The sequence below is a fragment of the Equus caballus genome, chromosome 19 (genome assembly GCF_041296265.1).
Source record: "Equus caballus isolate H_3958 breed thoroughbred chromosome 19, TB-T2T, whole genome shotgun sequence".
Taxonomy (NCBI): Eukaryota; Metazoa; Chordata; class Mammalia; order Perissodactyla; family Equidae; genus Equus; species Equus caballus.
The window spans coordinates 9,880,055-9,906,814 of NC_091702.1; the positions used below are offsets into that span (position 1 = coordinate 9,880,055).

General features: G+C 41.7%; 1 protein-coding gene across 1 annotated transcript in view; it reads left to right on the forward strand.

The window, feature by feature from the left end:
- The first annotated feature begins 20,835 nt into the window (after nt 1–20,835).
- The window catches only part of TIPARP (TCDD inducible poly(ADP-ribose) polymerase), a 29,746-nt gene continuing 23,821 nt past the window's right edge, over nt 20,836–26,760 (forward strand). Inside the window, exons 1-2 of the mRNA XM_023623182.2 lie at nt 20,836–21,441; nt 23,915–24,872. Of these exons, the coding sequence (XP_023478950.1) occupies nt 23,956–24,872 (917 nt within the window). The 5' untranslated portion in view covers nt 20,836–21,441; nt 23,915–23,955. The remainder of the gene's footprint in view (nt 21,442–23,914; nt 24,873–26,760) is intronic.

Genomic DNA, 26,760 nt, shown 5'->3' on the forward strand with positions numbered 1-26,760 from the left:
TGTCGTATATTGCTGGTGGGAACATAAAATGCTACAACTGCTTTGAAAAATAATTGGGCAGTTTCTTAAAAAGTTAAACATACACTTCCATATAACCCACCAACTCCATTCATAGTTGTTTACACAAGACAAATGAAAATGTGTATCAGTATATATCTGTACATGAATGTTTGCAGCAGCTTTATTCATAGTAGGCAAAGCGCAAACAACCCAAATGTTCATCAACAGATGAACTGATAAATTAAGGAATGTCCAACAATGGCATATTACTCAGCTATTAAAAGGAATACTAGTGCATGCAACAATATCAATGATCTCAAACAATACACTGAGCAAAAGAAACTAAATGTAAAAGAGTACATTGTGTATAATTCCATTTATGTGAAATTCTAGAAAGGAAAGCTAATCCATAGTTACAGAAAGTGTGCTTGTTGTTGCCTAAGACTCGGTTGTGGGTCAGGGAGCATGGGCTGCAAAAGGTTACAAGGGAACGTTTTAGGGTGATGAAAACATGCCATTTCTTGACTGGTTGTACCATGGTTGTACTCATTTGTTAAAACTTGTTAAATCATAAATTGAGTGCATTTTATTTTATGGAAATTATACCTCAATAAAATTTATTTTTTAAAAAACGTTACAGATAATGCTTTAAGGGCACATACTCTGAACCTATCAGCCCGGGTTGGAAACCCAGCTCCAACTCTCGTAGTCGTGTGACCTTGGACAAGTTACTTAATCTCCCTTTGCCTCAGTTTCATCACCTGTAGCATCAGGATAATAATAATAGTTAGGTTCTACCTATCTAACCTCATAGGGTTATTGTCGGGAGTAAATGAATTAACATTCATAAAGCTCTTAGGTCAGAGGGCAAATATTAATATTATTACTGATATTTTCATCAGTCACTTGGACATTCACAGAAAGGCACAAATATTTGAAAAGTGGCCACTCTCTGCATTGTTCACTTGTGTTCATCATACGTTGTTCACATTGTTCATCTCCAGTACTGAGTGCAGGATGACACACATGGAAGGTACTTCATAAGTATTTTTTTAGTGGATGAACTACTTACTTAATGAATAAACAGTCATTCAACATGTTGCATAAAATATACCTAGTGATACAGAGTTTGGGGTGATGGAAAAGTTTTGGAAATAAATAGTGGTAATGGTTGCACAACATTGTCAACGAAGTTAATGAGACTGAATTATATGGTTAAAATGGCATCTTTTATGTTATGTATATTTTACCATAATAAAAGAAAAAATCTGTATATACCTAATGAAAAAGAACCTACAGCTTCAGATTCCAGCTTAGCAGAGGCTATATATAACTTCACAGAGTCACTGCAGCTGTTTCGTCTGTGCCTAAAATGGGAAGAAAAATGTCCATTTGTGAAGTCCTTTAAAGTCTTAAGATGGGGATGTTTGTGAACATCTTGACGGGAAAAAATGTGAAAATTTGGATCCATCGTGGGGTGCATTAAGAACCAAAAATCCTGATCTATCAAGCATTTGTCTAGTAAGATGAAATTTCCACCAACTAAGCTACAGCTTGCTTCCCACACAAAAGCTATAAAAATATAAAAGATTCAGCACCTGTTAGCAAAATTATGAATTGAAATATCTTGAGTTCCGGTGTTAAGTTGCTTAATAACTATATGATTAACATTCTTCTTCTTTAGAACTTATGTAACATGATTTGCTTGCGTATCTTGGATACCTCTATAGAAACACTGATTTTGTTGATAATGGTCAGTTTTTAGGAAATGTTCTCAAAGCAACAGCTTGAAAAGCATCATTAATTTATTTCAGATACTTTTAAAGCATATGAATGAATGTTCATTTTATGGATATTTTTCCCCAGCAGCACTGGAGAAAAGAGGAGGCGTGTTAGATCTGCGGTGGCGCCTGCCATGATGGGGAGCGATGCTCTGCTGTCAGTTGTGCGGTTTGGCTCCGCTCGACTATCCAACCCCCGATTACCTTACTATCAAAACACCACGCGGATGAAAGAGTCTCCCCCAAAGAATCCACCTTACAGTTGCTAATCAGCAAAGAGCGGAGAATTTCATGAAGAAAAAAGAGAAATAAACCGTGTGTATTATTTTCTTTACAAAATACAGAGGCTAAAGCTTTGAAAGGAATACCAGGCTGAAATTTGCTAGATATTTTGAGTATTTCAAAAAGTGCAGCGAAAATTCTATTGATACTAAAACAAAGCTACCTGGCCCTACTTTTGGCTTGCATTTTTCATAGCATGTTGATAAAATGCCCCAATTAGGAGTTATATATGTCTAATTAGAGATTACATATGATTAAAAATGGAAAAGTAAATTATTGCATGATAAATGTAGTTTATTTAGTAGACAGACTTTTTTGAAAATATGAGGTCCCTGTGGGAAAAGCATAATGAAACAAATCCTTGGTGATGAAAATGTTGGGAACCATGAACCTATACTAATCATTTGGCAATTATCTCTCTACACTGCTGCTGCCTAAAAGAGTAGTTATTATTTGTGATTTATTCTCTACCTTTTTCTGAAAGCACTTAAATTGTCTCATGCTAGCTAAATATTCTTCTTTCAATATTTTGGTTATTATCTTTCCAATGAGATTGTAGAATCATTAAGAAAAAGGAGCACCGGTGTTAGCTATCAGTTTGAACTTCAGTCTGTTTTTCTAAGAGGTATTTTCTGGCACAGAGTGAAGGGTTTCCCCTTGCCCTCCTCACTGGCTAACAGGTTGCTGGTAGAATTTTCTGGTCAGATCCATCTGTTGCCCTCATTCAGCAATTACTTACTGAGAGCCGACTAGGTGTCAGTCACTCTACCTAATGTCAAGTGCAGTTAGGCAAAAAGCATAGATACACACAAAAGGAGTAGGCAGAGCGTTCAAGGAAAAAGGGAACCGTTTATGCAAAAGCCCTGAGGCGGGGAAAGAGCTGGGCTGGTCCCAGGAACTGAAAGGACAGCAGGTTTAAACTGTGGGCGAAGGAGAGAATGGAATGAGATGAGTTTGGAGAGACTAGCAAAAGCCAAATCATTCATGATCTTATAGGCCAAAGGAAGGAGTTCTTAAAAGTTTACTCTCTGACTGCTGTGGGAGAAGAGATTGGGGTTGGGGTAAGGGTGGCAGGAGGTGTATCAGAGAAATCAGTTTGGAGGTTTAGACTAAAATTGTGGAAGGGGAATAAAGAGAAATACATTTGAGATTTATGGTGAAGTTAGAAACCATAGGGTCTACAGATGGATCAGATGTGGGAGGTGAAGAAAAGGGAGAGGTTTCTGGCTTGAGCAACTGTATACAACGGAATACCATTTTCTGAGTTGGGAAGACTGGCGAAGAACAGGTTGGACTGGGAGCTTTGAAGGAGTATCGAGTTTGGTTGGGGTTATGTTATGCCTGAGAGACACTGAGAGAGACATCAAGTTAGTCATTACATTTACAAGTCCGGAGCCTACTGGATATATGGTTTATCAGCACATATGGATGGTATTTAAAGATATGTCAGAGGAACTCCACATTTTAGAGATAGAAGATGAGAATGTGAGGAGATAGAGAAGGAACAGGGAAAGGAATTAGAAAGGAAACCAGGCTGTGTAACCAGAGTCAAGAGAGGAGAATGGTGAGCTGAGAAGTGTGCAGCTTGAATGCTGCTGGAGGGGATTAGAGTGACTATTAGATTGGACACCACCAGGGGTACTGGAGGTCTTAACCAGGCGGTTTCAGGAATGTGAAGGATACTGAAGACAGATTGGAGGGCCTGAGGGAGCTGAGAAATTTGAGAGTGCACAAGCAGAAAACTTTTGGGGGGAGTTTGGGAGAGCATATAAAAAGGAAATTCAGGAGGAGGAGACAGATTTGGGGAAGGAAGATGGGCCTGAGATAAACTAACTTTTTAGGTAGGGTGAGCTTCAGAGCATCGAAGTGAAAATCTCTTACAGAAGGCTGGATTATGACTTGAGAGAGAGCTTTGGAACCATGTGTGTGCAGCCAAAGCTGGAACAAGAATCTCTGGCCTAGATGCCCCTTTAAGGTACTCTATCTCCCCTTCCTCAAGGAGGAGTCGTCCATGGTCAAGGCTCTGACATAAAAGAGGAGATTTAGCCCATTACCCCTCTTCCAGACTGAAGTCTTGGACTACTCAGCTCAGCTAGTAACCACGGACTCCGTCCTCTCTCTGTAATGTACACGGCATCTTAATCCTTTACCTGGTCCTTTGGGTTTTTTCTGTAAGTAATTTTCTAGAAGTAGCATTTCTAGGCCACAAGGTATGTCTTGATCTGACATGTCAAAGGCAGCTGTGCACCCTCGTAGGGCCTACAGGAGGTTGGAGAAAGCTGAATAAGATATGCTGTGTCTCTGTTACTGCTCTGAGTAGTATCTTCTGGTTGGTTTCTGTAGCCTTTGCTAAACAAATCAGGACCTTAATCTTTTCTGGGGTCATGAGTGTGGTCTCGAGACTTTCTTTCAATATTGGGAAGAAGAGAATACTATGAAAATCAGAGAAGATGGGAGGACTTTTGGAAGTGGAACACATTATGTATGACTGCCAAGAAGTTTCCTCAGCACTTTGACGAAGACTTTTCAGATTCCTCATGGGAATGCTTTCTTGTGAGAGTAGCATGCAGGTATACTTTACAGGCTTCTTTTCCTTTTTTCAAAATAACTTTAACATACACCTACTGAAAGAAGCTACCAGTCTTGTATGAACTGACTCATTCGTCAATAATAAGTGCAAAAGCCAATATGGGAGCTGACTACTTCATCAAGAACGCATGAAGTGTATTGTGTTTCAGCTTAAGCATGTCGAGAAGCAGTGAACTTTTTCTTGGTGTTCTAATGGCATCCATTGACTTAAACATGGTTTTTCTGTGTCCTGAGAGAGGCTATAAATTCAGTGGAGAGGGGGCAGAGACACAACATGGGCAGAATGTAGGAGAGATGATTTACAGTACGCCAGAAAAGGAGGGTGTCATTGTATCGGTTATCTCATTGTATTCATTTCCTAGAGCTGCCATAACAAAGTACCACAAACTGAGCGGCTTAAAACAACATAAATGTATTGTCTCCCAGTTCTGGAGGTTGGAAGCCCAAAATCAGTGTGTCAGCAGGGCCAAGCTTCTTCTGAAACCCATAGGGGAATCCTTCTTTGCCTCCTTCTAGCTTCTGGTGGTTCACGGGCAACCTTTGGGACATTCCTTGGTTCACAGCTGCATTAACTCTCACCTCTGACTTCATCATCACATGGCCTTCCCTGTGTCTGCAAGTGGCCATTTTCTTTTAAGGACACCAATTGTATTGGATTAGAGACCCACCCTACTCCAGTATGACCTCGTTTTAACTAATTACATCTACTTCCAAATTTTTGTGACCCTATTTCCAAATAAGTTACATTCTAAGGTACTAGGGACTAGGTCCACAGCATATCTTTTTTGGAGCAGATACAATTCAACCCATAATATTCATTCTCACAAGAAGGAAGGAAGGAAGGAAGGTAGGAAAAGTAGTAGTTATGGATAATGGGTTAGGAGGCTAGTTGTCCCCATTACTGTTTTTAGACTATTACCCTACCCCCACATAACAAAAAATTGCTTCCGAGGGGCCCCTGCTCTTTGGCAAAACTACTTTCTCTTTCTTTCTTCTGGTAGATATTGTTTTGTACTGACCAGTCATTTATTTCTCTCCACCATATAATAGGCAGTGGTTCTCAAACTTTTTTGTACATCCCAGATCACCTGGGAACTTGGTAAAAATAAACAGAAGCCCAGGTGCTATCCTACTTCAACCAGCCTGTCTCTGTAGCTTCTCCTGGCCTCTAGGTTGATTCTGATACACTCTACAGTTTGAGAGCCACTGGCCTTGGGCACATGGCTTGCAGTCTTTCTACCCCAACCTTTGCCAGCATCGTGGAAGACTTCATCTTCCATAAAGACGACTCGGCCAACACCAGACCTCTCTTTTCTTGACCTCTTCACCCTCTATGACCTTCTACTCCACTCCATCAGAACCAGCCACTCCCAAAGCCACACTCTGAACCTGGTCATCATTATCTCGCTAATCTGGAGTAACCACGATTACAGTGAATGAGCTGTACTCTATAGGGCAGAATTATACAGAAAGTTCTTTTTTTCTGCCAATTACCCTTTTCAAATCCCTTTCTAAGCTAGTTTTTGTTTTGTTTTGTTTCCTTGTCTCTAGGGCAAACTACTAACTGTTCTGGCTACTTTCAGGTCATAAAAAGTCTCCTGGGAACTCTTAGTCACAATAATAGTCTCAGTTCAAAAATTAAAATGTTCAATAAAATTTGAACCACTTTCAAAGCTAAAGCTCCTATCCTCCCCAATCTTGTTACTGTTTCTGGCTGGAAAGCCTGTGGAGAGGGAGAGGAGTACAGATGGCAGCTTCTCTCTTTCCCACCCCCCACCCCCAGTTCGGCTACCTCTGTATTCTTGAGGACTGAATCAGGAAGAGAGAGGAGGTTGTCAAGGTTTTACTTGATTGGCCCAGACACAATCCACCACGGCAGCCTCTGGGACAGTGGAATCCCATTGCTCATTCTTTCTTTCACTGGGTGTTTTTGTGAATTTTGAGGAGATATTCTCCCCTTGGAACTCCAGTAAGTCCCCATGATGGAGGCAATGTCTCGTGGCTCCTACTGGCTTTCTACAATTCCTTCTCAGCCTCTGGCAATCTCGTGGCCACTCCCTCCAGCCAGTCATGGAATCTGAGATAGTTCCAGACTGGTTCCTCCCACAGGCCCACATCTGGCCCAGGAGAAATACTGTTGCCTCACTGCTGGTGGATATACAGCTTGCTCCCCACCCTCCACCCCCTAACCTGGTTTGATTAGAGCTTCTCTTACCAGTTCTCATACTCTTCAAACTCAAGAAGGCGCATGTAAAGCTCTTCAAGTAGTTTCCTTAAAGTACCTCTCTCACTTGGTGTAAGCAGCGGGGAACACCACTCCCTTCTTCCGTTAGGAGAGAGGGGAAGAAAAAAGCCAAAGCACTCCAACAATTCTCCGAAGAGAACTTGTTTCTCAATTTTTCAACCCCAATGCTTGTACACACTCCAGGTAGGTGATGGATCAAGAGTCAGAAAACCAGTTTGATCCTCTCTTTGCAAGTCCTGCATAGGTGATATAGCCCTTCATTATAGCTCCTATTGTCATCTTCTCAGTGTTTAGGGCCTCAGCCAAAACTAGAACAGAAAGAGCCCCAATTGAACATCCTGTTTACACAGGACACTGCTCCCTAATTTAGGAAATGGCTAGTTTCCTTGTTAAACAATTCTTACTAGGACCATTACTTGACCTCAGGGGACCCTTCTCCCATTTGTGGCCCCCTATACTTTCTCTCATCAGTAGCTTTCTCCGGCCCCCTCTCTCCCAGGTTAGACTTCATGGTCCATACTCTCAGTAATCCTCTTGCGAATACCATAAATTCCCTTGTCTCTTTCTTTTCCTTAGATCAATCTGGAAAAACCTCGATCCTGGATGAACTCAACATCCTCTATGCCTGTGCCCAGGCAGCTGCACACCACAACTGAGAAACACAAAGGGGCAAGCTGGTAAGACTATAGTTTTAAGGTCACTAGCTCAGCTCTCAACACTGCTGACCATCTTGTTATGTTTCTTTGGCCAATTGGCCCTCTTGTTTTCTGCAAGGTTCATTTCAAGTCTTCCCCACTCTCTTCAATCTCTAATCTCCTGCCTTGCTGCTCACTCTCAGAAGATACCTCACCTTTTGTTTCTTGGAGAATACAGAAATCATTATACTATAACACCTTCTCCCTAGCAAATTTACCACCCAACCTACACCTGCACCCATGCTATTCTCTTTCCCTCCTGCTAAAATAGAGATGCTCCTCCTTTAGTCCAAGACCAGTGCCTCTGTTTCTTCTTTGGATCCCATCCCCTCCTACCTTCTTAGGAACTATAACCATCAATTATCCCTTCTTCTAACTTCAACCTCTCTCTTCTGGATTCTTATCAGTATCTAAACAGATTAACGTCTCCCCTATCTTAATAAACCCGTAACAGTTTGCAGTTATAAAGTAATTGCTATGTACCACTAATGATGTAAGTACTTCATATATGCAACTTCTTTAATTATCGTTACCCTATGAAGTAGGTAGTATTTTTATCTCCATTTTTTAAAAGGAAACAGATTCAGAGAGGTTATATAACTTGCCCAAGATCACACAGCTGATGAATAAAGTGGGATTCAAACCCAGACAGTCGGGTTCCATAGCCTTTTCTATTCTCTGGATTCCCTGTTGGTCTGTTTTTATTGTCTGTTGTTTCTCTAGGTTTGCTATTGCATTGTCTTGTCTCCTCATGACCTGCTTCTCTCCCCTCCTCCAACTTCCATTATGATAAATTTGAAATTTACAGAAAAGCTGCAAGAAAAGTGCAATGTGGGGCCAGCCCCATGGCTGAGTGGTTAAGTTCACGCACTCCTCTTCAGCGGCTCAGGGTTTCACTGGTTTGGATCCTGGCCAAGGACATGGCACCACTTGTCAGGCCACGCTGTGGTGGCATCCCACATACCACAACTAGAAGGACCCACAACTAAAATATACAACTATGTACTGGGGGGATTTGGGGAGAAAAAGCAGGAAAAAAAAAGAAGATTGGCAACAGTTGTTAGCTCAGGTGTCAATCTTTAAAAAAAACAACTCAGAAAAGTACAATGGGCACCTATATACCCTTTATCTAGATGCACACACATATCTAGGTTTACATGCATGCGCGCACACACACACACCCACACACCCACACACACAGTTACACATGACATGATTCAAATTTCAGGTACCATGGTAGACTAACTGTAACTGCACAGAGCGCAAACTTCCCTGCCAGAGCTTCAGTCTTCAAATCACTACATAATTAGCATATGCCCATCATGATCAGTGACAGTGACCAAACACAACACTTTCAAAATCCGTCAGTGATTGGTCACCGTACATCTGTTATTCAGTTCATGAACAGACATCAAAGCAAGCAATTGTGTTGCCTCCTTGACTCTCAGTGATAAACTCATGTGACATTTTACAAAAATGGATATTTGGAAGAGGAAATTAGCCAAAAAAGGTGAAAGTGCAGGAAAGAAATTTAAAGTGATAACACTGAAAGTGCAATTTGAATGAAACATAAATGGAGTTATAGAAGAGATAACTGGGAATATAGACTCTGCTACCATTAGAAACACTCTAGATATTCAGCCAGAGGAACTCAGTCAGGACAAACTTATTGAGATTCATAAGGAAAGTGGTTGTGATGAAAAGGATGAAAATGTACCGGAGGAAGAGACATTGGCAAAAACTTCCCACTAAACAAACTTTTGGTGATATTTCATGACATTGTGTAAGTGCAAATGATAAAATGCTGCAAGCTGACCCAAACTTAGAAAGGAGTGTGACAATTTGCAAAGGCATAGAGAATATGCTCGATCCATATAGTTAGTTATACGATTAGAACTGTTCAAGCTACCCTAAGTCTTTTACAAAGAAATAAAATACTTTAATCTTCAATGTTTCTAATGTTTTAAACTACAGTATACTAAATAAAAAATAAGTTTCACTAGAGTTCATAATATTTTGACAAAAATGCTTAAAGATCATGAAGCAATGATAATTTATCTCACTGATTATTAAAATCATTTTACAGTTTCACATTACATGGTCATATTTGAGTCCTGCACTTTCATTCAAAATTAGGCCTGCATATATGTATACATATACATTGTTTCTTGAACCATTTGAAAGTGCTCTATAGATATCACGATGCTTCACCTCCTAAATATGGCAACATGTATCTCTAGCTCTGAAGAACAGGGACGTTCTCCTACGTCATCACAATACCTCTCTTATCACTCTCAAGAAATTAAACACTGATATCATAATATATGTAATATTCAGTACACATTCAAATTTCCCCAACTGTCTGAATAATACCCTTGACACCATCTTTAAATATCCGGTATCTACAAAAAGATCAAGCATAGTCTTTAGTTTCCTTTAATCTAGTCCCACTGCTTTTTTTCTTTTCCTCTCAAGCCGTTGATATTTTTTAGAGTTCTGTAGAACGTCCCACTATTTGGATTTGTCTGATTGTGCTCTCCTGCGTAGATTTAGATTAAATATTTATGTTCTACAACTTGTTTCCTCCACATGCCCAACTCCCACTCCCAAACCAGGGCCTAGCTAGCTATAGCTAGAAATTTCTGTATGTTCTTCTCTTCCTTTTTACTCCTTTCTCTCTCTCCTTAACCATCCAACCAAGTAACCAACCAATCTTCTCTCCAAAAAACAAAACCAAACAACTCCACAACTAACTCCCTCAACCGTCCCACACATTCTCAAGAATGACTGAGATTCCATCACCCATTTTCTTCATTCAGTGCTTTCAAGGGAGTCCCTCTTTTTACCCCTTGGATGCTCAAATGCCCTCTCATTCTCTATCCCAATCAAAATCTACTCTCAAAAGATTGAAAACCCTTACACTGAAATTGAAATGACTATCAGCAGTTTAAAAAGACACATCTCACAGGGGAGGATTTACCTTTTAGCAAAGTTCTGTGAAGACATATGCCCAGTGCCCATCCAGTTCCCAGGGCATGATAGACTTTCCGAATTTTTATTGAATTGAACTGATGACAAGCTCAGTGGGCAAGATTAAAGATTTCCAGATCAAACTGTCTTCATGAAAGCACTGCTTTCAGAGTGATACGTGTTTCTATTGATAACACTTTATATGGGAGAGTACTAGACTCTTGGGGATGACCCAATAGGCATTTGAAAAGAAATCTGTGATTGAAATATTGTTGTTTTAGTCGTGGCAAGCAAAATAACTCTTATAATTTTCAGGGATGGCTTGTCTCATCAACTAGTTTATAAACTAGTTATGATATCTTAAGGTCTTATTCTCCACAGCTCCTAACACATACTTTACCTGTAACGCTTGCTGAGTTGAAAAAAAAATGTATATTTTTTATACGAATACTACATAGATGATGGTTTGTTCTCCTCTGTTCATCATATCAGAAGGAATATAATGTTCGCTGGCGGTCATTTTAAGTCTGAGCGTTGGTTAAGGTGGTATGTGTCACATTTCTGTATTGTCAGGTTACCTCTTTCCTTCTGCTCTTAATGAGTTATACATAAGGAGATACTGGGCAACTATATGAATATCCTATTTTACAACCTTTCACCCAGTTGTGTTAACATCCATTGATAATCCTTTCCTTATCAATCATTATTTTGGTGGTTATAAAATGATGATTTCCTAATTCTATCAGTTTGTCTATATTTATTAGCTGGCATTCTTCTGTAAAGAAGAGCTTTCCTTCCTCGCTTGCACCCTGTCCCTTTTATAAGTGTTTTTATAGACTCACGGATTCTTTTTCATTCAGCATGTTATAATGAATTGCCATCATTGTTTTTATCGTTCAAATGTTCTGTTTTGGCCAGTAGGAGGATCGTTAATCTGGCTTCTGTGTCCTTTGACACGTCCCATCAGTTTGTGAATGCTTATCTGGTTATTTTTAATTGAATGCCAAATATTGCATTTGGATAATTATAAAAATAGTTTGAGGCCTAGAATAATATTAATAATAATAATATCTTTCTCCAAGGAGGATTTACATCTGCTTCTGGCAAGAGGTTAAGGCAACTAGCAATCCTAGATCACTTTAATTTAATTGGGAGACCTGAGAGGATTTGAAGTGGGGCGAGCTGGTCTATTTCCGGTTTACCCTTACTCCCAATGCAGTCCTTTGGGTCCCAACCCAAAGCCTGGCATCACTCCCTTTGACCTTCCTCAGACTTTAGTTTTTCTACCCCTATCCCTATAAATCCATCAGAAGTTCTGTCCAGCTTCTCAGCCACCTCTTTGGGAAAAGTGGCTCTAAATGTTCTGCTCACCTCTCTGGATTTCCTTCTCTCAGATCCTGTTGCCTTAATTCTTCATGTTAGCTCTCGGAGTGATTTTAAAAATATTTTGTCCAACTTTTGTGGGTTTTTTTCCATAAAAGGTTTAGCCTGAATCACCTAATCCATTACTGGAAGTGAAAGTTCCTCTTACCCCAGCGTTGACTTCTAAAAATAAAAATACAATCATGTCATTTTCCTAATTAAAATACTTTAATGACTGTTATTTTTCTTCAGAATCCTTAATTAGGCCTGAAGGTCTATATCCCCAAACCATCTCCAGCCATTCTCCCTCTCAGTTTTCCAGACCCACTCACTGTCTTTGACATGCCACACCTTCACAGTTTTGGCTTTGCACTTGTGGTTCCATCTCTGACTGCTGTTAACTGCTCCCACCTATCTTCCTCTGATCTAGTTAATGCTTACTTAATCATCAGAGCTCAGCCCAGCGTTTCTTCACCAGGGCAGCCTTTCCTGGCTCCCCCAGCCTAGGTCAGGTCTTAGTCATGGCACCCTGCTCTTCTTCAAAGCATTTACTAAAGTTGGTAATTATATGTTGACTTGAGCGATTATTTGAACAATGTCTGTCTTCTTCCACATGCTGTATGAAGGCAGGGATCATGTCAGCTTTGCTCACCATTGCATGCCCAGCAATTACTTGTAGCAGGCATTCAGTATAATAGAGGAATGAACAAAAATGAATGTCAATCAACAAGGCCTTTTCTGGGTCACTTATCTTTGCAATGAGCACATTTATTTCCACCTATAGATCTGCACCTAGGGTTTTGTTGATGAAGCCAAAATTTCCTGGCTTTTAACTGTGAAGTATGATAAAAAACAGTTTCAGTTTCCATTTCTCTTATGGTCTTCTTGATTTCATGTCAACAGAGTGTTATTTTTAACCAAAGAAACACAGTTTTTTGGCAACTTTGCAAAATTTGAAATGAAGAGGTTACCTTGGTTTCAGTGTAAACACACTGATCATTGAGAAAAAGCCATTCCCATCCTTGATTTCCAATTTAGCTAACGCCTCGCCTCAGAAAGTGAAAAATAAAAGCCAGAGTCTCAGGCAGGTGATGAAGTCAAAATAATACAGCAAATAATGTTGCAAATATTTTCTTTTGCTTAATATAGATTTCCCTGGTAGAGTAAATTTCCATCTGTTTTGCATTTGAAAATAAAAGACAGCTGCTTCTTTAAAGTTTGTAGGCAAGAAGTCAATAAATAATGGGAACTCTGATATTATAGGTTTTTGTTTTAAAACCAGATTTAAGCTTACTTTATTGGAAACTTGTATGAGCCTGTACCAATTTTTTATTTTCATATTTTAACATGCTTGATTTGGAGTTGGCTATTTTTTGTTCTCTAAACCCACAGAACATACAAATGTCAACTGTTTCACTTCTTTAGCCTCAAAGTAATTTCTTATTCAGTCAGCTTCCCTGACTGGGGACTTCACTGACAAAGTTGAGCAATGGGAATTGTAAATTAGCTTAGGTTTATAGAGATTATGGTTTGCCTCTGCTGGAAAAATATGAAATGAGTGGACACACCATTGGGCAACACCTCATTTCCAGGCTTTGTGAAAATAAATCTCTCTGCTTTGCAAATGCAGAATATAGCCTCTTTTTAAAAGCCTCTTTTTAAAAGCGACACATTTAAGCCCTCCTAATTAACCTTCATGTCAAATGGAGGGATCAATGTGTTCACTGCGTAGGTTTAGAAATGGGGATATTCTTAGATATGGTAGTAAGCAGTTCCAACTTATCCCCTAAACTCTAGTCTTCATCATCCAACTGCCTACTAACCATCTCCACTTGGACATCTAATAGATGTCAACCTTACATGTCCAAAACTATACTCGTTACCCCTTCCTCCCAAAACCTGCTTCCCACAATCTTCGCTATCTCAATAAATGACAACTCCATAAGCTAAAAACTGAGGGGTCATCCCTGGCTCTTCAGTTTCCCTCATACCCTATATCCAATTCAACAGCAAATGCTCTCAGCTCTACCCTCAGCACGTGTCCATAACCTAAGCCCATCTCACCACTGCTCCAGTCCCCACACTGGTCACACCACCGTAATCTCTTGTCTTGACTATTAACTGAGCTTCCTGCTTTCATTCTTGCTATCACACAAGGCTCTTTTACAAACAGCAGCCAGTTATCCTTTTAAAATGTAAACTATATCGATTTTTGTCTCAAGGTAGAATCCAAAGTCTTTGCTATAGGCCTAAAAAATATGAAATCTGGCCTCTGGCCACTCTCTTAATCTCTTCGGCAGAACTCCCTTTTGTTCATTCCATTTCAATCTTACTGGCTTCTGTGATTTTCCTCTAACATGCCAACTTGCCCCTTCCTCAGAGCCTTTGCAGATACTGTTCCATCTACCTGGAATGCTCTTCCCCTAATGTCCTCATGGCTAGCCGCTTTATCTTCCTCAGGCTTCTGATTAAATGTTTCCATTTAGGAAATGCCTTTCCTGACAGCACATCATTTTTCATTCCCTCACCCACAGTACTCTTTACTATCTTACCTAGGGTAACATTTACCCAGGACAGTCCTGGTTTCATCTGTATTGTCTTGACATAATTATAAATAATCACTCTCAAAGTGTCCTTGTTTGATAAATTATGTGGTTGTCCACCCTTACCATGTTTATTTTTATACCTTTCATCACCACCTGATACCCTGTCTCTCCCCATTAGAATGTTGATAAGAGGTGACCATTTGCTTTATTCTCTGCTGTATCTCCAGCACTAAGAAACATCTAGAACACAAATAATAAATATATGTTGAATGAATGAATGAATGGAGTCATTAACTACCTGATAATGTCAACTGCTTTCCTGGGAACTAGGGAGGAAAAGATAAATAAGATACAGTTCCTATTCAACGCCCAAGCCCCACCTGAGAGATTCTGCTTTGATTGGTCTTGTGTAGAGACTGGAAATGGCTATGTATATATTTTTAAATGGCTTAAGTGATTCTCATGTACAGGCCAGGTGAAAACCTATGGTCTAGAAGCTATCTGCCTGGTGGAGGAGTCGACGATGAAAAGCAGGTGGGCATCAGAACCTCTCTCCTCAGTGAATGGCTAGGATGTCCAGTCTACCAAAATCACCATATTGAGTTTGGACATCAACATGAAAACTTATGCTATGCCAGGGCTACTGATGAAGTTAAATTCTTAAACTCTGTTTTTGTCACTGGAAAACGTCTTTACTATAAAGGTAGAGTATTGGCTTTGCAGAGCCTGAACAGCAAAAATGGGAAGTATTTATGGCCCAGAATGTCTCATGACAGTATGAGAAGTAGGGACAGGGTGGTTGCCCACAGAGAACTGAGTCTGGGACTTAACGAAAAAGAGCACGTGGACATAATTTATTTGTTGTAGGGAAGAGCTTTGTAGCTAAACTTGTGCCTATAACCCTAATTACATCCTTAGGATAAATTCACACAAGTTGAAATATTGTATAACTCACATGACCTCTGCACATGACTTTCAAGACCATCTTTAATTTGTGAGAATTCACTTTTTTAAAAAGTAAACTTTTTTTTCCCTATTAAATTTAGGTGTACTCCAACTAGAAACAACTGAGTTTCTTAAAATTCTAAGGAATAATAATTCTGGATACTTCAAGAAATCTGGTACTTCTCTCCTCTGACAACATGTAGTTAGGCTCAGTTCCACCTCTCTCTATCTTCTTGACACCTTGCAGGTTTATTCCCCTATTACAGCATTTACCACACTATAGTGTGTTCATTTATTTTTTACTTGGCCACAGGCCACACCCTCCAAGTCTCCTTCCCTTGCCAGCACCATGCCCCGCAAGTGTTTTAAAAGACTGAGCTAGTAAAGCAGCAGTACTGAAGGAACTTCTTCAAAGCACAAAATCCCCTGCCCTGCGAGATTTCGATTCAGGAGGCCTAGGGTGGGGTTGGGGACTCCGCAGCAGACTTGCCCAGGTGATCTGCATGGTGAGTTCACAGATTCACTATAAGAAATTGACAGGGTAGGGACTATCTTAGTCACCTTGCATAACTAGTGTCTGGCACATAACACACCCGATAAATATGCACTGAATCAACTGACAGCATGCTCGAGAAAACATCTGGGGACTTCTCTGAGGGAATCATTTCATATAGACCCAAAACCAGTTAGTCAGCACTTTGATGACATGCTGTGGGAATTACTTACCAGGTCCAAACTGAAGGGGATTAAAGACCACACCTGGCTGTCATGGATCCTGTGAAGATGAGAACAGTCCCAGGATGATTATCAGTTTCTAAATGCAAATCTTAGGTAAACAGGATTGTTGGTGATCTGGCATAAGCATTTTAGAGCCTCTCCTGTTTATGTTTTATCTGTTTCATTTTCCACTAGGCCTGTACCCTCATCTTCCTAGACAGAGGCACCTTGTGGCCTCATCACAGGCGGACAAAAGAAGTGAGTGTCAAGAAAGAGGAGATTATAACTGAGAAATATTTTTAAAACTTGGAAATGGTCTGCAAAGTGAACATTCTATCACTTTGTGAAAATATAAATCTTAAGATTACATTTATCAAAGCATGTTCGTGTTGGGCTCTAAATCAACCTACCTCTGAGCATTGTTAATTCTCCCTTAATTCATGCTGATTAAAGTCCCTACCTTTAGTTGCTCTGACATATCCTCTAGTAGCATTTTCCAATCTTCTCTCAACAAAACCATATTAAAACCCACTTGCGGTTAATAAAGTTCAGCCAACAATCTTTCCTTGTTCTAGAGTCCCAAGAGTGCAGAACTCCCTCTCAGGGAAATAGGAACTCTGCCTTTACATAAGTTCCAGGAGTTGGCTCATTAGTAACAGCATCAAGACAGAATTTTCAAGAATGGATTTATGTTTAAAAATAGTAATTCAGTTGCCTAGATAATAGCAGTTTCACTTTCCTTTCACCTTGAATATATCAGATATGTGCACATATGAACTTCTACTGAGTTAAAGAATGAGTTGCCCTTATTTACATAGTCAGAAAACATTATAGCTTGGACTTAGCACTCCTAGATAAGGAACCGTCAGTCTGCCATTTATGCGAGTTGGCTGTGTTCTCCATGTAGTCTCAGGATAGCATTGCTAAGAGCCAAGGCCTCTGTTTCCAAATCTCAGGTCTTTCACTGTGCTCTCTGAGTCACGTTATTCAGTTTCCTTCTTGGTGTGGTAACCAGAAATGATTGTCTTTTCACCAGAAGGATGTTGGGGAATTAACTATTAGTAGTAATTGCAAAAGCAGAAAGCAGCAGATACTGATACTTCATAGCACGTACTCTGTTGATGAAGACGGGAGGTCTTGAGTCACTTGAAATTTCAAGCAAGTAGTCTTGGCTTTTACATTAATAAGTTGTTCATTAGAAGTACTGTACTGAACTGATTAGTCAGGCTAAGGCAAATCTGGCAGACAAAGATCACAGAAATTAGCAATAAAAAGAATATGTGGAAAGGAAATTAGCATACTTCAACCTATAAGCATATTTAAGAAGAATTAAATGGCCTAGGGCCAGAAAGTGTACACAGGCATAAGCCATATATGTTGCATTTATATGTCTGTGTCTTTTGTAGTTTTGAAGAGCATTCAAAGAGAAGCCACTTATTCACGTGGCTTCATGTGAATTCACGTATAGGCACTTACAATATTTAATCCAGTGACTTGAATGTAGTAGATACTCAGTGAATCAACAATTTAAAAAAAAGTGAATTGACAAGTTCAATGACAAGAAACCAGGTAAGTAAAATTTGTTACAGTTACTTGGAACATTAAACAGCTATTTGTTTAAAAGACCGTGTTAACATGGAAAGCTGTTTGTGATATAGTGTTAGGTAAAATATGAATATACAGTAATGCTATAACAATAGAAAAAACATTTGAATAACATAAGACAGAACATATCTATAGCAAAATGTTAAAATGGGACTTCAGGAGGTTCAACTATGGGTATTCTTACGTCTCTTTAATTTTTCTTTATCAACATATGTTTCTTAATACTATAATTTGGTATATCTGTGGAATTGGCAGGAAATGCTATAGAGGTTGATGAATTGCTTTGTGATAGCTCATATATGTCTGACATACTGAGTCATGTTGCTATCTAACTGGTAGAGCCTGCAAACAAGAAGACCATTTAGAAGATAACTTATGATAGTTTCTATATTAGCCAACATCATGTTTAGCTACACATAACAGAAAACACTTTAACCAAATTGGGGTTTTTCAGACATAACAAGACGTCCAGGGGTAGCCAGTCTAGGACTGCTGCAGCAGCTTCCATGTGATACGAATGACCCAGACTCCTTCTATCTTTCTGCTCCAGCATCCCTAGCTTATGGATTCCATCTTCATATTTTCCACATCACGTTCACCTTTATTCTCATCACGAGGCTCCATTTTCATCCTCATGTTAGTATTCTAGGGAGAAGAAAAAAAAGGAAGAAATGGAAAGGGTGACTAAATTAGGAAGAGCTATGTTTTCCTAGAAATCTTCACTATATAGGTAGAACTATATCCCACGGCCACTCATCGCTGTATGGGATCTAGGAAAATGAGGTTTTTGCTGGGTACTCTGCCAGCCCTCCTCCTCCAAGAAAACAAAACAAAAAACGTATCAGGATATTTCTAATGAGAAAGGGGCAACAAGCAGTATCTGCCCCTTCTTCTCATATAAGGAATTCATTCATCCCCTCACTGAGAGAAACTGTCCCAAAGTCTCACCCAGTTACTGCAATGAGCTCAGAGTCTAGGAGCCAGAAGTCCTGATGATGTGAGGTATTCCCCCTCAAGAGTGTGGATCTTCATGCTCTGGGAACCAATTTTTAAGGAAAAGTTATTTGCCTCAATACTCTTAATAAGTAATGGTGGATAGACAAGGTACAAGATGTTGGTAAAACTCCTATTCAGAAAAGGGGAAAACGGGAAACACAGTGGTCAATGGTCCATAGAACATCTCAAATCCTGTAGGATTATTATAGCAAGGAATCCGTGCCCTTGATCAGTTAATTTGTCAGCTCTTGGTTCTGTTCTGCAGGAGGATATGCCTATTCCATTATCTTCCAGGGGTCACATCTGAGGTGGACATTGTGGAGAAACCTTTTCCGGAGCGGTAACACGTTAGCAGTCTGAGGAGCCTAGATCCAAAAGTGGTGAGTCAAAAATCTGGTGCCACTCTTCCCTTTGAGGCAACTGCCATTCTGAAAGCAGTACTGGAAAGGTTGAGAACTAGCTAAAGTTTTCAACTGCCTCGAGGGGAGGGTGAAAAATTTGAGTTCAGGACCCAAGGAGGAAAGATTTTAAGTTGGAATTCCAAAGCGTTACACACTGGAAGTAATTTTTAGTTATTAATCCCTTATCGGATTAAGGTGATCTGCCCTTAATTTGGCCCCCAATGAACCATATCACCCAATATTCATGGCCTCGTGCCATGGACGCTGAGCTTGGTCGTGTGACTTGCTTTGCTTTGGCGAACTGCACATTAGTCAGCACGATACAAGCAGAGGCTTGAACACTGAGGCTTGTCTTCTTGGAACCCTGAGATTACCATGCCATGAGGAAGCCCAAGCTAGCCACGTGGAGAAAAACCAGAGAACTCAGCCAACAGCCAGAACAGAGGCCCAAGATATACGGTTCTAGCTGAGCCAGGCCCCAGCCACCTGAACCACCCCAACTGAGGCCCCAGACATCATGGAGCAGAGATGAGCCCACATGCACTATGCCCTGACTGCATCCCTGAGCCAGAGAATCTAGAATCATGAGCAAATAAGTGTTGTTATCTTAAGTCATTAAGTTTTGGGGTGGTTTGTACGTAGCAATGAATAACTGAAACACTACTAAAAGAATAAAGAATGTATAAACCTAATTGTTGGGAGAGAACAGAATGAAAAATACTTAATCCAAAAGAAAGTAAGAAAGGAAAGAACAGAACATGAAACGGATGAGACAAATAGAAAGCGAACAGCAAAATGGTAGATTTAAACTAGATACTTACTTCTAGGCAATTCCATGTATGAGTAGGCACCAGACCAAGATCTTCTCTCAAAAGGGTTTTTAAGCCTGAAAATTCTTGTCTTTTACCTATTAGCCTCTGAATTCTGTCCATATCATTCCCACCTTAGTTTAACGGCCCTGCCTTGATGCAATCTGAAATAAATCTGCTGCGGAGGTGCTACCTTAATCTGTTTTTGCTGATGGGTCACCCAGTCTGCTTTAGAAGAGTTTAAGAAAGGCTTAGAACCATAGTATCTATGACTACCACCTCTTAGCTGCTATTTTTACAGGCTTCCATGTCTGTTAAGGTCATAGTTAGCACTTCAACCCATAAAGGCTCCAAATTATGGAATTAAGTCAGTTTAGATTTCAGGCCACAGGCAGAGGCCATCTCTTTGCAAGCTGTGTTCCCTTCTCTCTCTGCCAGCTGTTACTAACTTTCTTTGATTTTGACCAGGACCTTTCCCCGCATATATGGTGATTATATGACTTTAAGGTAGTTTCTTCCTCCACCACTGAAAAGCTATTCGATATATGGACTTAGCATACAAAGCATTTTACAGTCCAGAAAATACGGCAAATTCACATGCGGTGTGTTTTTTAGAGGTGAGTAGCGGTGTCCTGCATGCTCCCCGAGGACAGGTGCGGTGTCGGCGCTGATCAGGGCTGTCGTCTAAGCCTGGCACAGCCTGGCACGCCACAGCGCTCCACAGTATTTGCCGAATGAATCAAGAAGTCGCTACGCTGTCTGTGGGCTTTAACACACACGTACACGCGCTTTTATCGCCCAAAGCCCAGAGCGAGGAGTCCCTTCCGCCACGCCGCGCACGTTTCCCGTGAAACAGGATCGCCGGCGACCCCGTCGGGCAGGCGGCCCGGCCGGTGCGGGGCGGGCGACCCCGTCTGGCCGCAGCGGCGGGAGCAGCCGTTCGCCGCCTCTCGGGTGCGGCGGCGTCAGGGGCAGGAGTCGTCTGTGAGGAGGCAAACAAGGCAAGTCGCCGGCGCAGAAGCGGGTCTTCCCGTTTCACATCCTCCCTCGGCGGCCCTCCCTCTGTCGGCAGGCAGGTGGAGCCCGCCCCCCGCGGCGCGCACCGCCCTGCCTCTCCGCGCGCTCCGGAACGCGGCCTCCGCACCCTCCCCGCCGCTCCTCGCGAGCGAGCCAGCGCGCACGCGCACGGGGCGGGCCCGCTTCCCGCGCTCGCCCCACCCCCGCGCCCAGGCTCCGCCCCCGCGACGGGCTGCCGAGAGGAGGCGACCGGAAGCCACTTTAAAGCAGAGCTCGGGGTGACAGGCGAGCGAGCTGGGTTGGGACTGCAGCCGCGGCTTTCTGCGCTCGCGGTGGCGGGATGGCCCAGGCGCTGCTCGCCGCGTCCCCGGCCTGCGACCCCTAGACGCCGAGTTACCTCAGCACCGGCCCCGCGAACGCCGCCGCGAGCCGACCGTGCGCGACCGCTCCCGGGGTCCGTCCCCTCGGGCTGCCCGCTCAGGTAGGGGCTCGGGGGGCCGACGGGGGCCGGGTGGGAAGGTGGCGCGGAGGGGCGGCCTGGCCGCCGGCTCTCCGCGTCGGGGGCTGAGGCGCCGAGTCGGCGTGGCCGCGTCCGGGCCGGGGGAACTGCTCCGCCTCAGCCCTCAGCGCCCGGGGCCTCCGGCAGGTGTAGCGCTCGGAGCGCCGCACTAGGGTGCAGGCGCGCCGCCCTCGGCTCCCCTCCGCGCCGCCGGACCCCGCGCCCGAAGTTTGCGGGCTGCCGTCAGGGAACTTCGGCGGGCGCGTCTTCCCCTCCCGCCGCCGCCGCCGCGGCCCCGCGCGCCCGGCCGGCTGGGCGGGCCACCCCCGGGAAGGTCGGGGCGGAGGTCAGCGGGAGACGCGGGGGGCGGCGGGCGAGGGTCTGCGGCGGGGGGCGCCGGGGCGCGCAGGGCCGGCAGGGGGCGTCGCTCGGACCCGGGCTCGGCGCCGGGGCGGCCGGCCGCGGAGCCCCCGTTTGGGGCGGGCGGTGTCCGGCCGGGGCCGGAGCCGGAGTGCCGAGGAGCCGGGCCTCGCGGGGTGCGCGGCGGCCGCCCCAGCCGGGCCGGAGGAAGCGTCCTTGCAGTCTTTATTTTTGTGTTATGCAAACGAATTGGGGAACTGGGTTCCAGTGACTTCCCCTCAGCCACTCCCCCGTGCTCTGCCTCTTCCTCAGCTTTATTTCCGAGTGTGGCAGAGGGCAGTGCGGGAGAGTCGTAGTGTGTGTGCACACGTACGAATGGAATTGGTTCGTGTGTTTCGCCTTGATTGGGTGTGACAGGAATGGGTAGTGTGCGTGCGTGTGCGTGCGTGAGGGAAGGCACAGGCCGGTTCGGTGTGGGGAGGGAATACCACAGTCTGTGCCAATTGTGCCTTGAGGCGAGAGCGCCGAATGATGCATAATAACGCCTGGCTTGGCTGCTTTCCAGTTGATTTATGTCTTATGTCAAGTTCCTCCTTCTTCGCGGAGCTTTCCCTAACGCTGCCAGCGCACGCTGAACTCTCCTTTTCCTGCCTCTTCCTTTTGTGTTTACCGTGCACACCAGCGCTTCGTTCTGTACTGCTTTTTATTTTATTTTTCTGAGTTCGATCCTTATGCATCTTTTACACACGTACATAGACGAATCTCTTCAATTAGATCTTTAATACTTTTCTGGGGACTCAATTTTATCATTTTGTTGTTACTGTTGACCCACAACGGCTAACATCTAGGCATTTAATAGGTGCCGTTTCTTCAATAATTCAGCCAAACATTATCCTGGAGCACCCACTGTGTGCATTGTGCTAGGCACTGTGCTCGCACTTGGGATGCATGCTTGATGAAGTCATGAGCTCTTGCATCAAAGATTTCTTTCCGTCTGTTGGACAAGAAAGAAGAGGATTAATTGCTCATCATCACCCCTTTTCTACCTGGCACCATGCTCAGTAAATATTTTCAGAATTAGTTAATGAATGCTAGATTGTGGAGGAGACACCATTTGTCATTTTACACACTTTGCTTTTTACTTTGTTTCAGTTTTTTTCAAGAGGCCTGATTCTTTGAAAAAACGACTTTTTTAGTCTCTTTCAGTAGTTCATTAGGAATGTGAAGTTTGGTGTGTGTTTTATATTCATGTTATTTTTCTATAATATGCCTCCATTTGCCCTTTTAAAAAAGTGTATATAACTATTCTGAAGACAGGGACAAGGAGGCCCTTTCTGTATTATGAAGGTGTGTGTGGTTTCTAAAACAGTGTTCAGCGGTTGTTGCTGATGGAGCTTCTGTCGATAAATAAGCCCTTGTGTTCCTCCTCCAGTAATGGTAATGTTGGAGATTGCAGAAGTAGACCCTTAACATCCTTGGGGAATATGCTGGAACTTGCTGAATATAGAAATGCTTCAACAGGCTGCTGACTTTGTCCCATATAACTTGAGAGCCCCTGCTTCCTGAGTATATCCTCACACTCCAAATTTGCTCACTATTTAACTTTGAAGTTTATCCTTCATTTGATGAACTTATTTTTTTTTACAAAAAAAGTTTTTGTCACTTCATGAGGTAGATGATGCATAAACAACTATGAAGAGAACCACAAAGCAGTGGAGATGTGGTTTCCCTGCTGTCATCAGTTAGATGCACTTATTTCTGCCTCACGCCCCCTACCCACACTAGACTTCCAGTAAAAAGTCTTACCCCAGCAGAATTACAAATCATTGTACATTATAATAGTCCACAAGTAAATATCAAGAGCTTATTGGAAGATACTATTTCTCTTTTATCCTTACCTGCTGTGGGCTTTTGAAGAGCCTTGGCTGCTTTGAAGCCTTGATTTCTCAATAAAATTTAAAATTGACCCATGAAGATATGTAAGAGGAGTGATTTCAGAGACTTAGTCACAGACTAGAACAAAACATTTTGATGAGTGAATGGGATCCGGTTGTTGTCAGCTTGTAAATGATCATCTTCTCTCCTTTCCTGGTAGGATTTTTAGACTCTGAGGAGCAATTGGAGCTAATCCACATCATGGAAATGGAAACCACCGAACCTGAGCCAGACTGTGTAGTGCAGCCTCCCTCTCCTCCTGATGACTTTTCATGCCAAGTGAGACTCTCTGAGAAGATCACTCCGTTGAAGACTTGTTTTAAGAAAAAAGATCAGAAGAGATTGGGAACTGGAACCCTGAGATCTTTGAGGCCAATATTAAACACTTTGCTAGAATCTGGCTCACTTGATGGGGTTTTTAGATCTAGAAACCAGAGTGCAGATGAGAGCAGCTTACATGAACCTATGGTGAAAAAAGCCCTGGAAATCAATCCATCGTGTCCACCAGCAGAAAACAATATGTCTGTCCTGATTCCTGATAGGACAAGTGTTGGGGGCCAAATACCAGAAGCCCATCCTTCCACTGATGCTCCAGAACAAGTGGTTCCAATTCAAGATCACAGCTTTCCCCCAGAAACCATCAGTAGGACTGTGGCAGATACTACAGCAGGGCACTTCCAGACTGACCTTTTGCACCCAGTTTCAAGTGATGTTCCTGCTAGTCCTGACTGCATAGACAAAGTCATGGATTACGTTCCAGGGGTTTTCCAAGACAACAGTTTTACAATCCAGTACATTTTGGACACCAGTGATAAGTTGAGTACCGAGCTCTTTCAGGACAAAAGTGAGGAGGCTTCCCTTGACCTTGTGTTTGAGCTGGTGAACCAGCTACAGTACCATACTCACCAAGAGAATGGAGTTGAAATTTGCATGGAGTTTTTGCAAGGCACTTGTATTTATGGCAGAGATTGTTTGAAGCACCACACAGTCTTGCCATATCATTGGCAGATCAAGAGGACAACTACTCAGAAGTGGCAGAGTGTTTCCAATGATTCCCAGGAGCACTTGGAGAGATTTTACTGTAACCCAGAGAACGATAGAATGAGACTGAAGTACGGGTATGTATTTATAACTACTTTAAAGCTGTTGTTAAATCCTGTGGAGAGGGTAAAGAGGCTAAAAGCTTCGTAGGGTGGTTTCTTTCAGTAGTAACCTAACTGGTTTATTCTTTTTTTCACTGTTATTCTTTTGGCTGTATGCTATCCTAATTTTTCATGGTGGTTGAATGCAGGCTATTTACCTAACCAGACAATGAAGGTTTTATGATTTGAACAATTCACATGTCACTCTGTGCAATATTTGTGTGACTGAGAAGTTGCATATACATTGAATGTTGTGAATCAGATACTATTTTAATCATACAAGAGAGCTTTTCAAAGAAAATCCATGGTGAATCTTATAAATAATGAATATCAAATGTATCTTAAGTTTATAAAGTTTTGCATTTTGAGTAGCTGCTGTTTTTCAGGGAAAATAGTATTGTTTAGAGATTTTTGTGGCCCTCTTTTCATTTTGAATGCTACAGTTTTTCTGTGAATGATTCAGAAGTTCCTCCCAAACTTCTGAATCCTGCCCAAACATGTTAAATCTTTTTTTAAAGATTTTTAAAAATTTTTTTAAATTTCTTTTTTTTAAATTTTTTACCATTCAGTTTATTATTCTATTTATCTTACAGGTAAAATAAATTGTTCCGCAATTTAGGGTATTTCTTTAAACTTGAAAGAGTCTTTTAACAATGAGTGAAGGGAAGATTTATGTTAATGAGTATGTTTATTTATGATTTATGTAAAAAACAGTTATCGTGTTTTTATATGCAAGACATATAAGTCACTTCTTTTAGTATGGATGTCCAAGCAGTATTCACTGATAGAGAACTGAAATTTCCACTTCTCATTGGTTAATTGAACTTAAAAATGAAGAACAAAATGATAGTTGCCACGTGAAGTTGCTAGTGCAAAAATGGCTGTATAATAAGCATTAATCTTTATATTTATAAGTTGTTTGTCCTGTAGTATAGAGGGGGTTAAAATGTGTGATGTTAATAGTTGTTTATGTATGACCAAGAGTAAGGATTAAAATTCTATGAGGGTAGAAGAGCACGTTTATTCATGCTACCCGATTTGGGAGACCATGAGGGCAACCTGACAGCTTCACAGATCCTGATGTAGTACTGAGAAGCCTGACCCATAGGGAGGAAGAACACTCAGGGTATCCTAACCCAGAAGTCTAGGAGAAAAACTTTCTTGAGAGTCATCTTTGTTCACAGATAAGTTGGGTTATACTAGCCAAGTGTCTGGAGAGTCAGCAAGCAAATGCTCGCAATAAACCATTTCCAAGTTGTCTAATTCTGTTAGTCTTGATGTTAACTCTTGTGTTTTAGCATAGTGCCAGAGCATTGTTGCCATTGCAGAAACCTGGGCGTTTTTTTTTTTAAACTTCTCTTGCTCACATTTAGTATTAGGTAAGTGGTTTTCTTTTAATATTTCAATATTTCAGTTATATAGTACACAGCTCTGTGTGTCTTTAGCAACCTAGCAGTCATACAGACTAGACCTTTGCATCTTGTGTTTCAAAAGAAACATATGGAACAAGATGAGAAACAACATAAGGCTCAAATTTAATGGCGTTTTTGTATAGAAGACCTTTTGGCATAAAAATAAGATTATATCAAGAATGTAGTTTTCCTGATCATAAATGTACTATCTTGATAATATAATGCATTCAAGATTCTGTCTTGCTTGGGTAGCAAAATTCTTAGATCCTGTAATAAAGCTACTTTTAACTTTTTTTTTTAAGCCAGCATTGGAAGAGAAAAAAATATTTTCTATTTTATCTTAAAAATCTTTTTAATAAGGTATTGTCCAAAATCCTTATTGCCCATGAGCTAGCAATTCTAATTGGTGTGTCAAGGATAATTAATTTTATATACTCTTAAAGGCACTGTAA